The 15,518-nt window shown below is 38.6% G+C and overlaps 1 protein-coding gene across 1 annotated transcript; it reads right to left on the reverse strand.

The window, feature by feature from the left end:
- Window positions 1-755: 755 nt before the first annotated feature.
- On the reverse strand, window positions 756-1,709 carry LOC145526021 (olfactory receptor 10A5-like). Its single transcript, XM_081540537.1, has one exon. It carries the CDS (start codon window positions 1,707-1,709, stop codon window positions 756-758), a length of 954 nt encoding a protein of 317 aa, XP_081396663.1.
- Between the last annotated feature and the right edge of the window lie 13,809 nt (window positions 1,710-15,518).

Raw genomic sequence — 15,518 nt, forward strand, 5'->3', positions numbered from 1 at the left:
TTAATAAGACATATAGGAACAGCTAGGATCCATTGCAAGCCTTGAAGAAAGCAACACCATGCCTGAAATTAAGTTTGTGAAAATTTGGAACTACTTCAACAAAGCTTAAAAACCTCAATATAGAACAAAAGTGAAAATTGGAAACTCTACCCATTCTGTCTCAGAAAAATAGCCTAAAAGGAGGTGACTAAGGACATTGGAGTTATGAAAGGATAGTCATGGGGATTAGTGATCCACTTTTCTCTACCATGCTAAATACAAACAAATTTAAAGCCAAAACTGCCTCAGGTGTGTGAAATGAAATGAATAAATGGGACAAATAATGCATGGGGGATTTATGGCCTTTATTTCTACTGATGGAGTCAGTCTTGCAGAAAACAAAATAAAGTATCAAGAAGACTCTTACATCCCCAAAATCACATTATAAGCAGTTTCACACTGTCCCCAGTGTATGTCACATTGGTGCACATTAGCAAAGTAAATACCTAGATATATTGGTAATAGAAGTTTCAAAATAGCATTTGTACCAGTAAGATAAGGAATGTTAAGTCCATATTGGGCAAAGAGAGGCAAATGGCACATAATAATGATAGGTGTAATATACCTCTGTGCTCCTTCCCTCCACTGGTCTTTTCAACAGCCATTTCAGCAGCTGGGTTTTGTCCCAGAAAAGATGAAAACAGAGGCAGAGAGGAATCCCAAACATGGAATTGATTGTTCCTCACTTAATAAACTTTAATTCCACCTCAAAATGTCTACAGAAAGCAGTTTCTGACACCTACAGCCTTGTGGAAGGTCCGACCAAGGGCATTCTTCATCTCATTATTTCTCAAGCTGTAGATGATGGGGTTCAACATGGGAGTTACAATAGCGTAGGACAGTGATAGCACTTTTTTGCTCTCAGGAGAATTATTGGACTTAGGCCGAAGGTAGGTGAGGCTTAAAGATACATAGAAAAGGGAGACAACTAGGAGGTGGGATGAGCAGGTAGAGAAGGCTTTATGCTTCCCCTTAGCTGATGGAATCTTCAGGATGGCAACAGCAATGCGAGTGTAGGAACATAGGATCAGCAAGCAGGGTATCATGACAACCAGAATGGTTCCAATGATGGCATAGATCTCAAACAGTGCTGTGTCTGCACAGACCAGCCTCAGCACAGGCGGGCTGTCACAGAAGAAGTGGTTCACCTTGCTGATGCCACAGAATGGAAAGCTGAAGAGCCACGTGGTCTGCACAGTAGCTACAGGAAGGCCTGGAAACCAGGAGACAGCTGCCAGTTTGGCACGTGTCCTTGGATTCATGATGACCGGGTAGTGCAAGGGACTGCAGACGGCTACATAGCGGTCATAGGCCATGGTGGCCAGGAGGAAGCACTCAGAAACCCCAAAGAAGAAGACGAAATACATCTGAGTGGCACAGCCAAGAAAGGAGATGGTTGTGCCCTGAGCAATCAGGGTCCCCAGCATCTTGGGCACAATGACTAGGTTGAAGCCAATCTCTAAGAAGGACAAGTTCCTGAGGAAGAAGTACATGGGGCTGTGCAGCATGGGGTCAGCCAAGGTAACCAGAATGATGAGGCTGTTTCCCAGCAGAGTGAGCAGGTAGATGAATAGAAATGTCAGGAAGAGTAATGACTGTATTTCAGTAGGTAAGGAAGAGAAACTCATGAGGATAAACTCATTAACTCTTGTCCAGTTTCTTTCAGCCATTGATATAGGAATGAATCCCCAGCTGCAGTCATGGAGAGAGATTCTTGATTGGAAAAGTCAGATTCTGGAGTTGTTTTCAGACTCTTTGTTAGTGTCAGGAAAGCAGCACAATCAGGATCTCAGTTGTAGCAGAAAGTGCCTTGTGTTATCTAAGAATCAACACAAGGAAGAAAGAATGGAGTCTGAGTTCTGAAATGGGCAATGTCTCATCCTTCGCCACTCTTATTCTTTATGATCCATTTTCTACTTTGTTACCATATTTACTAAAACAACTTGGATCATATCCATATACATTCATTTTCTGCTGCACATTTAATACCTTTGTAGTGGCGTTAAATGAGATGGGTCCTGAGGCAATGGAGTGGAGTCAGATGGAAAAACAGTAGAAATGTTCCATTTGTACCTATTATATATCCCCCCCCTTCTTTAAAGATTCATGGTGTTTATATTCTCCATCTACTGCCAAAGTAGGATTTACCTTTATGTACGTATTTAAGGGCTGCAATCGTTAAGAGTATTTGAGAGGGTATATAGTAGAAAAAGTCAATTGTTTTATCATGTTTTGTTTTGACGTGACTCAAAGTAGTAGAAAATGTGGCAGTGAGGATGCAGAGGAAGGCTATCGACAGACTGTAGTAGTTTTAATTCACTTTCTCTCCCCTTTCAATATAAGAACTGTAGAGCACTTCTAGTCATATAATGCTTATTCCCTCTCACCTAATCAGATTATGAGGTAACAACCTTAGGATCTTTCTCCTCATTCCAGCAAAGCTATAATTGACAATTGATTGTAAGGATTCAGGATAGCCACTGGCTTCCAACATTAAGATATGAGAGAAGTATTGTAGTACACCTAAGTAGATAGAGAGTGTGTCCCAGGAGAGTCCAACTACATCTCTTTCAAGAGTGGACAAATTAAAAGAAGCAGATCCTCAGAAAAATTCTGTGAAAAATACGAGGAAGATTAGAGGGAATGTTCAAAAGATAATATTCATAAATAATTAACCTGGGCTATATTAAATAAGAGAACCTTAAATCATATGAAAAAAATTCAATATCTATTCCACTTCTACTGAGGTACTGGTGATGTGAAGCTTTCTTCCTCCATGAAGCTTAGAATCTAATGGAGGATATATTTAAATAATCAATTATATTAAAATCACAGTGAAGGTCTTGACACAGTAAATATATAGTATCTTGGTCGGGGTAATATATAAGGAGAAGGGATACCTAATAAAGTCTTTAATGGCTTTCTAAGAGATAAGGATGAAAATGAAGTTGGCTAAAGATGTGCAGAACACCTAGGGTGTACTTTATTATGAAAATATAATAAAAACAAAGAATTAGGAAAAAGTAAAAATCACTGAGCTAACTGTTTTAACTGAAAGCATTCCTTAATACACACAGACACGCATAGACACACAAATGGAAATATACCAATATGCCTTGATCTTTGTCATTTATTTTTAAGAAAAACCTTAGAATAGGGAAACTATCTTTAAGCATTCAGACAGGTAATAAATAAAAACAAAAAAGCAAGACCACATATCACAGTCAAAAGACCTTTCAGGCTCCTGCCAGTCCCTCCAGAACATCCATGAAAACATTCTTCTTCTCATCATTCACTGACTGTCCTAGGAAGAGGAACCCACTCTTCTAGCCTTTCTGCGTCCACAGAATTGCCCTAAGGAAATAGTGTACTTGATGTGATCTATCTTGTTCCACTGAAGCAAGTCTTTCCTGAGTTAATTAGAGGACAGTCAAGACTTCAGGAGATATATGTTCTGTCAAAGCTACAGTGACTGGAAGTTTTCTGACCCAGAAAGATTTAGAGGACAGAATTGGAGAAAAGAAAAACAAAACCCTGGGTAATATCAATCTGCTTGTTGTCTTAGATGTCACTTATGACAAAGAAAGGGGAAACTGTGGCTCAGGAAGGGGAAAAACTGATAAGATTGTTCCAGTGTGGACAGAGGAATGGAATTAGGTGTTCCACCAAACCTTGCCTAGCTGAGCACCTGAACCTTGAGAGGGGCCTGGGTTGATTTGGCCTTTGATGAGATCCTTACCTGTGCCCAGTAGGGAGATCTGCCTTGTTCAGCACTGCTTGATACCTATGCTTCATGCAGGCCCCTGAGTGTTTGACAAACTCTGGCTCTGCTATCAGAAGAACCAGAAAAAGTACCAGGGAGGTCCTACTCCTTTTCCTGGATGAGTCATTAACTATTGGACCTGAAACGATGTCACTGCAGCCTTCTCTGTGTCAGGTGTGAGCGAGCAGACTAGATAGGTTGGCCCTGCACCCAGTCATGACAGGAGATCTGTTCCCAGCTGTGCCTCTTTTGTCCTCAAGGCCAGATGAAGGGCTGGCACCTGCAATTTCCCCCAGGTGTTTCTGGTATCAGCTTAGCTCCTCTTCCTGCCCTTCCTCAGGAGTACCTGATCTTTCTTGACTTCACTGTCCTTTGGGACCCTAAGGAATGTCAGATGCCAATAGGATGAAGTTCAAGAACGGAAAACCATACTCTAGGAGTGTGATATTGTGTAGAGAAAAGCACAAACGTTTTGGATTCTAAGTGACCTACATTTAATCCCAGCACTAGAAATCTCTGTTTTGTGATGCCTAGCAATTTTGTTAAGCTCTCTGAGTTTCCATTTCCATACTGCTGAGACAAAGATAACATGCTTATTTTACAGCGTTGATATGACAGGATGGGATATATTAACAAGGATGTTAATGTATTCTTTTACAGCATATATTGGGCTTCCCTGGTGGCTCAGACGGTAAAGAATCTGCCTGCAATGCAGGGGACCCAGGTTCGACCCCTGGCTTGGGAAGATCCCCCAGAGAAGGGAATGGCTACCCACTTCAGTATTCTTTCTTGGAGAATTCCAAAAACAGAGGAGCCTGGCGATTTACCGTCCATGGGTTCACAAAAAGTCAGACACAACTGAGAGACTAACATACCCACACAGCATATATATTACTCTATCATGAATATCATAATAACCTTCCCAATAATCAGTAATTGTTCATTAACAAATATTGAGTAATTACTATGTGCCAGGCATTGTTCTAGACCCTCAGAGAGAGAAATAAAACAAAGACCCTGTGCTCATAAAGCTTAGATTTGATTGGGGGAAGCTAGGCATTGAACAAATAAACAATTAAGCATTTAAGACTAAGTAGTTGCTATGCATAAACTTCACTGGTTCTTGGCTTTGGCTCAGAAGCCTCTTAAATATCTATTTTTTATAGATTAATCAGGCAATAAACACCTTACTGGAAAAGATAGTGGGTCCTACGTGACTTTTAAAATTTGGCCATAGAGATCTATAACCTATAATATTCATCCATCCATGTTTCTGTTGAACCCTGGGGCTTGTGAAAAGAGCTTAAGAATGCTTGAAATGAATGAATCTGAACTCCTAGCAAAGGGATTGAACAATAATATTGGAAAAAAAAAATGAAGAAGAAAGGAAATGGATGGAGCCTTTAAAAGCAAATCTGGAAAGAGAAAAAGGGGGCAGAGGAAAGCTAAATTATCTTGGAGGCCAAGCTGTGTGTCATGGGACCTGAACTAGTCTTACTGCAGGAAGAAGGTAGACTTCAGTGATTTCTTTGAATTAGTGTCACACTTTTGCTTTCTGTTACAGTCACAGAGAAGATTACCAGTATAATGAAATTCGTATTGTTCTGCATTCTTTTTAAACTGCATTTATATAATTACTGGGGCTTCCCAGGTGGCTCAGTGGTAAAGAATCCATCTGTCAATCAGGAGACAAAGGTTTGACCCCTTATCTAGGAAGGTCCTATAGAAAAGGAAACAGCAACCCACTTCAGTATTCTTCCCTGGGAAATTCCACTAACAGAGAATCCTGGAGGGCTACAGTCCATGGGGTCACAAAGAATTGGACACCAATTAGCGACTAAACAACGTACACAAAATCCAGGATGGAAGAAACAGAAAACTGCTGAAAAGACTCAAACAGTCTTCCTCTCTTACAGGATCTTTTTATCTTTTTGCTAATAGTAGGCTGGTCATTATTATAAGCCCTTGCTGCTGCTAAGTCGCTTCAGTCATGTCCGACTCTGTGCGACCCCATAGATGGCAGCCTACCAGGCTCCTCCATCACTGGGTGCCATTGCCTTCTCCGATTATAAGCCCTTACCCAGAGGTTAATCAAGTGAATTGAGGCTACTGGCTTTTGAAAAGCCTAGAGAGCAGTAGAAGATAGAACTGGTGATTCAGGCTTTAGAGTAGTAGAATTTTAAACACAGGAAAAGTTAAACTGTTTCTTTTTATAGCACAATTTTTAATAGTAAAATAATGTAAAAATTATCTCAATTCTATCAATAGGCAATTGATTAAAAATTGTAGATTGCCATTGAATACTGTTAATGCAAGTTCATGTGCCTGATGCATAATGAGGCTAAACTGAAACGTTGGAGTTTGAGGCAGAGAAAGGTTTATTGTAAGGCCATGCAAGGAGATGGGAGATTTATGCCCTAAAAAGCCCTGAACCTGGCACTTTAAAAAGCCAGGTAAGGGAGGAGTGTTGCACGGTCTGTGATCAACTTGTGCACAATTCTCTGAATGGCTGATGGTAAGGTAACAGGGTAATGTCACAGGGGTTAGTATTATTGGTCCTTAGGCTCTAGGAGGCCTGGAGCTATAAAGTCAAGTAGTTAACATCTTCCATTTGTTGGAGAGGGGGAAGTTTTTTCAATCTGCAAAGCAACTCAGGTAATGTTGATCAAATATAATTATCTAGGTACTTCAGCGAAGAGCTAAAGCAGGAGATATGGGGGAAGGCCTGTCCCTGGGAAAGCCTGATGGGGTCTTGTCTCCCTTACAATACTATGTAACTGTGAATATATTAATGTGGAATAAACTCAAGATAAAATTTTATTTGAAAAAAAGCAAGATGAAGGCAACTGTATACACAGTATACAAATTAAATATATTTTATAGAGCTAAATATTATACACATCCATATAAAATGTATAAACAGTAAATTTCTTGAAAGATACACAAAGAACTGATAATAGTCATTGCCGTTGGGCCAGGAAAATGGGGAAGAACAGAGGACAACCCTGAGAGGGAGATATTTTGATAGTATATTCTTTTGTTCTTAATTAATTTTATCATGCAAATTTATTAAATTTTCAATAAAAATAAGATACTTGAAACAAAATAATACTTTCATTCTGGTTCCTCCCCTATTAACTTCTAGCCTTATAACCTAGAGAAAGATCTTAAAATTACTTCATGTCCCAATACCTGTTGTGAAAAGGGAAAGGGATTAAGTATAGAAAATATGCCAAGTTATATAAAGCAGGTTTCATCAAGACACTATTTGAGTTGAGACTTGAAGGTTTCCATCAGGGAGAGGAAGGGGCATTCCAGTTGAGTGTATGACAACAGCATCACTTTGATAACTTCTAGCATCGCTGTTTCTGCAACTACACTTAGTATTGGCCAGATTGACTTCTTTATTTTCCACTAATTCATTAAACTTTCCTTCATTAGGATCTTTGCATAGGTTAATTCATTTGTTTCTAATGTTTTTCCTACTAATTTTCACCTGATTAACTCCTACTCAATTTTCTGAAATGACTTTCTGATCTTTTGTTGTTACTTTCTAAGAAAAGAGTTTCCTGCCTCCCTTATGTTAAAAGTCTCACTTAACCTTCTTCAGAGAATTTTATGATTTTATTTAATAGCTATGATGCTGCTGCTAAGTCGCTTCAGTCTTGTCCGACTATGTGCGACCCCATAGACGGCAGCCCACCAGGCTCCGCCGTCCCTGGGATTCTCCAGGCAAGAATACTGGAGTGGGTTGCCATTTCCTTCTCCAGTGCATGAAAGGGAAAAGTGAAAGTGAAGTTGCTCAGTCGTGTCCGACTCTTAGCAACGTATTGTATAATTATATGTTTATTTATAAATTCTGTATATCAGCTCTTAGCAGTGAGTGTAAAGGATGATTGGAGAGAAAGAATGAAGCAATGAGAACAGTGAGGAGGCCTATACAGTAATATTTCAGCAACAAAGCCCTGGCTAGGCCATTGACAGAGGCAATGTCAATGAGAATTGAAACAGAAGATGTGGAAGAGTTTTGTCAAGGAAGAATTGTCAAGGCAGGATTTAGAGACTGGTTGAATAGTCCCATTATAGCACTTATCAACATGTAGAATTATTGCACAGTAAAGCACTATGCATAGGAGCTCTTAGAGGGCAGTACCTTGTTCATTTTTTTGTTGTAGCTTCAGGACTCAGTGTGTAAATATTCACTGATTAAGGGAAAGGATATGGCAACAAAAAGGGAAATCAAAAAGAGGAATAAATAACCAGCTTTGGCAATGGGAATGTGAACTAACAGAGATGAATCAAAATTGTCTCCAAGGAAGAATTTTCAGGAGTTGAAGACTTGTAGTATACTCCTATAATAGCAATTATCCAGTTGTGGCATTATATTAATAGCAGAGTAAAGTACATTGAATGATATTTTAATTTTACTTCTCTGATCCATTTACTGGATAAGCACCAACTGAACAGCAGTACATTTGTTCACCATTGTACTCTCAGAACTTGGTATACGTGTTTCCTGATGGAATGTAAAAATAAATCAATGAAAAACTAAATTAAAAAGAAGGGTAAATAATAAGAAAAAAATTGTCTAGATATAATGACTGGAAAATGAGTTTGTGTTTTATTCTAAGTAACCGTGAGTTCAGAATTTCACCATGTAGGCGTATCACACAGGGGCTGGAGTTGTCCTATGAACTGTGCGTAACCCTTAGCTAACCAGCTCAGCATGCCTGTAACAAGCTCTGATCCTTGCTGCATGTTCCGTATGGTTTGGACATTTATGTTGAGTGGGGTGGTTGGGTTCTCAAGTGCACCTCTTTCTCTTTCTATGGATCATAGTTGCATCATTCATGTTTGATTGTTGGTATTCATATGTTTCGTGACGGGTTTCATTATGGGTAATGCAAGTTGTTTTAAACAACTTGCTGTACGTTGGAGTACAGCAGATGGTTATCACTTTTGGGTGAGTTGTTTTTATCAGTGTATGCAAATAAACCCTCACAAGTTATTAAAACTGCTTACCAGTAAAGGGATTGCCATGTTCACATTCTTTACTGGGCATTCTGGATGACAATTCTGGTGGGTTTGGGTGGTTAAAACTGGAGGGTACCTTTTGAGGAAAGCATATTTAAAGAACATTTTGGGGAGGAAATTAGTGGAAACCTCTTTGCTGTGTTTATTGGTACTATTATCAGGGAGAAGGAGGCATCTTCATAAAATTTATTTCACAGATTATAGTTTGAGAGCATTGTGCTAGATAGATTCTTTGCTATAAAAGCAGAAGTGTCTTGGAGACACCTGGAAAACATGAAAAACATTTGGCTGAGAGGTCACTGCTAGAGGTAATGATTTGGAACTTAATCACTCAACATTTATGAGTATTACTGAGTGTCAGGCAAAGGAATATAAATGTGAGAGGTTGTCCTTATACTCATCTATTAGATGCGCATGTAAAATACAATTAATTAAATTTTCTTAAATGCTTTAGCAGCAATATATGCCCAAGATATGCACGACAAAGGCTAGTGAACTTAGCTTTGTCTATGGGAATCAGAGAGGGTTTCTAGAAGGAAAATATTAGCATTGTATTCCAGAGAATAAAACTAGAGCTGAATCTTGAAAGATAAGTTGAAATTAACTTAGTATAGGAAGGAAGCGATGAGATGGAGGAATTTTAGACAGAAAAATTATGTAAAGATACAAAGGCTTAATCATAAATTCTGCCATTTATTGAACATTTATCCTGTGCCAGTTATCTTTTTCACTCAGAAAATAAAGGTAATTTTATAAGTGCTTTTAATTCTCCCAAACAAATCGTTCATTACAGAATAGATCAGATAATTTCCATTTAAGTCGATTTCAACATTGTTTTTTGTTGTGTTTTGTTTTCTTTCTCATTATTTCTCTCTTAGGAACTATTTTAATCTCTGTGTTAAAAATTATTTTTTTTTAATTTACTTACTTTATATAACTCTTTTCAAGTTCTACCTTTATATTTTAGAGAAGTCATATGTAATATTTTTAAACTACTTGATATTTTGGATTCATGCCGAGATTAAAACTTTTGCTCTGATACTTAAATAGTTGTGACAATGGAACAAGTTACTTGCTTTTTTTGAAACAGTATCCTATTTTAAAAATTGTGATGAAACCAGAGAGGAATAATTGATACTGTACTTTAAAATGTGTAACTCATATTTGCCTATCAATAAATTTTAGTTACTTAATTCACCCTGCTTCTTGGGAGGAGATAGTATTTATTAGATTTCTCATGTTACAATTATAGCAACCATCCTTGAGAATTCTATACAACCCATCCTCCACTTTGAATTGAAAGAGATACTATAGAAAGATCAAATAGTTCCAGGAATGAAAGTAATTGGCTCATGTAATTTTAATTCTATTGTATATCAATATACATTAAATCTGGTTATGCATATGTTATATTATTATATTATATCCCATTTACAGATTATTAAATATAAGGATAGATATTTAAAGCTGTTTAGTAGCAGGCACAGGATTTGAATACAGGTTTTTCAGATTCTAAATTGTTGAAGAGAATTTAAAAAGACTATACTTAGAAAAACTAGAAATGCATGATATAAGCAGAAAGACAATATACCAGTGTGACAACTGTTGAATATGCACTCAACTGTAGGAGCATGGAAAGATGGAGACTGGAAAGATAAGCTTGAGCTGGATTACACATAGGCTTGCATGACATGCTAAGAACCTACTTTCATTCTGTAGATGAGGGTGAATTGTAAGGATTTACGACATCATTTTGATGGATCATTACATGCATATTTAGAAAGAATTCTGGAGATGGTGAGAAGGATGAGTGAGAGTGGAGCCCGTATAGAAGTCTTTATAGCATGACTGGCTTCCCAGGTGGCACTAGTGGTAAAGAACCTGCCTCCCAATGCAGGAGATGCAAGAGATGTAGGTTCGATCCTGGGTTAGGAAGATTCCCTGGAGGAGAAAATGGCAACCCATTCCAGTATTCTTGCCTGAAAAATCCAGTGGACAGAGGAGCCTGATGGGATACAGTCCATAGGGTCGCACAGAGTCTGACATGACTGAAGCGACGTAGCACACACACTTAGTATGACCAAAGGCTGGGAGACCAGTTAGGAGGCCAATTATTACCATGGGAGATATAAGCCAACACTCAGGTTTCATTGCCACAGGAGTGATTTGTTGAAATCTTGACAATGGTGGAATCTCTAAGAGATAGTACACAAGGAAAATAGAAGAAGAGGACCAACTACTGAACTCCCAGGACAAGTACAGCTTAAATGAACCTGGTAAATAGCACAAAGAATCTGCACTTAGACATGTAGGGAGATAGCAAAGGAATCCATGATTTTGTAAGGCAAGATGATAAAAAGTTTCAAGAGCAAAATTCCTTTTACACAAGCATCAAAGAAAATCTGAGGAGCATTTGATTTCCTCAAGAGTTTCTCGAGACCAGGAGCTGGTCCAAATCTGGGATTACGGGATTCTATTGGAACTCCTCCCACCCTCTGTCCAGACCTCAGTTTGTAGAATCATAGTCCCTGAGAGCTCGAAGGGACCCTGGAGACCCATGAGTAAAAGCTTGGAATCTCTGCTAAAAGGAAGTTAGTTCTCTCTCCCTATCCTCAGCTCTCCATAGGCTGAGCTCTGTTCTCACTGGCTTCTATCTTCAGTCTCTTCCACCCCTGGGGTTGCAGACTAACCAGACTATTAATGAGCAGTCACAGGCTGTGACCTCATTAAAAAGTTGTTAGTGAGACACACTGCTGTTCAGGGAGTACAGCTGAGGGAGGCTCCCAGTGGCCTCTCTGGGGGCCTGAAGGGAGAGCTTAGGTGAAGAGACAGGATCAGATCTGGGGAGAGGGTAATGAACTCAGGCTGCACATTCACACCTAATGAAATCCTGCTACAAGCAGGCCAGCTCTGAAGCTCAAGCCTCTGATAGCCTGCAGGCTTACAGGATTGGGTGGAATCCAGAGCAGCAGTGATTTTCCTCTGATCAGTCAGGTCTGCTTAATGCTTCCTCTGCTGACCCATTTTGATGGAGGACTTCAAAATTTGAGATTAAGAAGTAATTTTGTGTTGCCCTGAGTTTACTGCTTGTGTTTACAGATACAATTGTATCTGTCTCACAGGCTTTGTTCTTTTGCCACCCATTCTCCACAACCAGGACAGTCGTTCCAAACACATTTTACTTCATGCTCAAAACTTTTTAGTGGAGATGGTTCACAGAGTAAGATTCAAAGTCCTAGCAAAGAAAACTTGAATATTTGGTCCCTGTCTATCTCCCCACCCTAATCTCCTCTAGACTTCTCTCCCATGTTATCATTTTCATTATTATTACCGCTGATATAACCATCATCATTGTCAGGATTATACCAGCATACTTAACATTTCCATAGCACTTTTTAGTCTTCAACAGTGTTTTATACGTATTAATTCATTTAAGTCTCACAGCAATGCAAGGGAACAGGTGCTGTGATTACCTGCATTTTTTAGATCAAATTGCCAACATCCATTGGCTCATAGAAAAAGCAAGAAAGTTACAGAAAAACATCTACTTTTGCTTCATTGACTACGCTAAAGCCTTTGACTGTGTGGATAACAAAAAACTGTGGAAAAATCTTAAGGAGATGGGAATACCAGGCCACATTACCTGCTTCCTGAGAAACCTGTATACAGGTCAAGAAGCAACAGTTAGAACCAGACATGGAACAACAGACTAGTTCAAAATTGGGGAAGGAGTACATCAAGGCTGTATTTTGTTACCCTGCTTCTTTAACTTATACACAGAGTACTCAGGCGAAATGCCAAGTTGGATGAGGCACAAGCTGGAATCAAGAATGCTGGGAGAAATATCAACAACCTCAGATATGCAGATGACACACCACCCTTATGGTGGAAAGCAAAGAGGAACTAAAGAGCCTCTTGATGAAGGTGAAAGAGGAGAGTGAAAAAGCTAGCTTAAAACTCAACATTCAAAAAACTAAGATCACGGCATCTGGTTGCATTACTTCATGGCAAATAGATGGGGAAAGAATGGAAACAGTGAGAGATTTTATTTTCTTGGGCTCCAAAATCACTGCAGATGGTGACTGCATCCATGAAATTAAAAGATACTTGCTTCTTGGAAGAAAAGTTATGACCAACCTAGACAGCATATTAAAAACCAGAGACATTACTTTGTCGAGAAAGGTCCATCTAGTCAGAGCTATGGTTTTTCCAGTAGTCATGAATGGCTGTGAGAGTTGGACTATAAAGAAAGCTGAGAGCCAAAGAATAGATGCTTTTGAAATGTGGTGTTGGAGAAGACTCTTGAGAGTCCCTTGGGCTGCAAGGAGATCCAACCAGTCAATCCTAAAGGAAATCAGTCCTGAATATTCATTGGAAGGACTGATGCTGAAGGTCCAATACTTTGGTCACCTGATGCGATGAGCCAACTCATTGGAAAAGTCACTGATGCTGGGAAAGATTGAAGGCAGGAGGAGATGGGGACGACAGAGAATGAGATGGTCAGATGGCATCACTGACTCGATGGACTTGAGTTTGAGCAAGCTCTAGGAGATGGTGATGGACAGGGAAGCCTGGCGTGCTGCCGTCCATGGGGTCACAAAGAGTTGGACATGAAAGTGACTGAACAGCAACAATAGATGACATGGAGTCAAGATATGCTGTGTAACTTGTCTAATATCTTATAGCTATTCAGGAAGAGAGGCAAGATTACAATCCAGGCATTTAGTCTTCTGAGTTTATGCTTTTACACATTAGGAATACTTGCTTCTGTTACCTTTTACACTTGCTATTCATTTGTCTTGGAATGCCTATCTCACATACAATTTTAAACCTTGACTCCTTCTCACACTTCTTACATTGCTACTACTTCTAATCGTTATGCATATGTTATTACCTATTGTCCTAATGTTTATATGTCAGCCTGCTCCCCTTTGGACTGAAAGTTCTTGCACTTGGATTGAACTGGGCTCAGTAATCATTTCTGGGAAAGTGTTAGTTGCTAAGTCGTGTCCTTCTTGACCCCATGGACTGTAACTTGCCAGGCTCCTCTGTCCATGGAATTCTCTAGGCAAGAATACTGGAGTGGGTTGCCATTTCCTTCTCCAGGAGATTTTCCCAACCCAAGGATGGAACTCGGGTCTCCTGTATTACAGGCAAATTCTTTACCATCTGAGCCACCAAGGAAGCCAACATTACTGTGGTCTTAACTGAATCTTTTAGTATTTATTATAGTATTTTAAACACATACTGTATTGTATTCTCTCTGAGAAATTAGAAACTAAATTCTTGACCTCTCTCCCACAGCCATGTCCCTATAGCCATATATGCTCTTTCTCCTTACTTTTCCATTTCAATAAAAAGTATCTCTATCAATATGATTCATTATGTAAGAAATTTGAGTATAGTCACTGGCACCTTCCCAATACTAAATCATTATCAACTCTGATCTACTGCCATTTCATACTAGTCTCTCTCTTTACATTCTTGCCACCTACAATAAATTCTCCACCCAAGAGACATAGTTATCTTTTTAAAATAATTGCCCCTTGCTTAATATGCTTCAATGGTGGTCCATGTCATTTAGATTAATATTTAAACTCTATAACATGATCAAAAAGAAGTTCTAAATGGTCTGACCTTTTCTTGCCAGTACAGGTAATTTTTACTTCTCTTGCCCTTATTCAGAAACAGATTTTTTTTTTTTCTTATGGTTTTGATGTCAGGGCAACATTGACCTCACATAATGAGTCGGGATGTGTTCCCTCCTCATATATTTTGTAAGAGGCTGAGAAGGATTGGTATTGATTCTTTTTTAAATGTTTGGTAGAATTCCAGTGAAGCCATCTGGTCCTGAACTTTCATTTTTTGAGATTTTTGATTAGTGATTCAAGCTCCTAGCTGGAAACTGGTCTGTTCAGATTTTCTGTAACTTCATTACTCAATCTTGGAAAATTGTGTGTTTCTGGAAGTTTATGTATTTCTTCTAGGTTGTCCAGTTTGTTGACATGTGATTATTTGTAGTAATCCCTTATGAGTCTTTGTATTTCTGTAATACCAGTTGCAATGTTTCCTCTTTCATTTATGATTTTATTTGAGTCTCTTTTATTCCTTGGGCTCTTTAAAGATTGACTTAGTTTTTCTTTTCAAGAAAACAGCTCATAGTTTTGTTTTGTTTTTTCTATCTTTTCTATTGTCTTTTTGTCTCTATTTCATTTATTTCTACTCTGATCTTTGTTATTTCCCTCCTTCTACTAACTCTGTGCTTCATTTATTTTTCTTTTTCTGGTTTCTTGAGATTCAAAGTTAGGTTATTTATCTCAAATAAATAACTTAGGTCAATAAGAAATCTTTCTTCTTATTATCGCCGTTTATTGCTATGAACTTCCCACTTAGAACTCCTCTTGCTGCATTTCATAAGTTTTGTTATGTTGTATTTCCATTTCCATTTGTACCAAGGTTTTTTTTTTCCTTTATATTTCTTTCTTGATCCATTCAATATCTTGGTGTTTGTTTAATCTCCATATGTCTGTGAATTTTCCAGTTTTCTTCTTGTAGTTGGTTTCTAGTTTCATACTATTATGGTCAGAAAAGATGCTTGATATAATCTCAATCTTATATTTATTAAAACTTGTTTTGTGCCCTAGCCTATGAATTATCCTGGAGAATGTTCCATGTGCACTTA

This window comes from Giraffa tippelskirchi, chromosome 11 (genome assembly GCF_054371585.1).
Source record: "Giraffa tippelskirchi isolate mGirTip1 chromosome 11, T2T-mGirTip1v1.2.pri, whole genome shotgun sequence".
Taxonomy (NCBI): domain Eukaryota; kingdom Metazoa; phylum Chordata; class Mammalia; order Artiodactyla; family Giraffidae; genus Giraffa; species Giraffa tippelskirchi.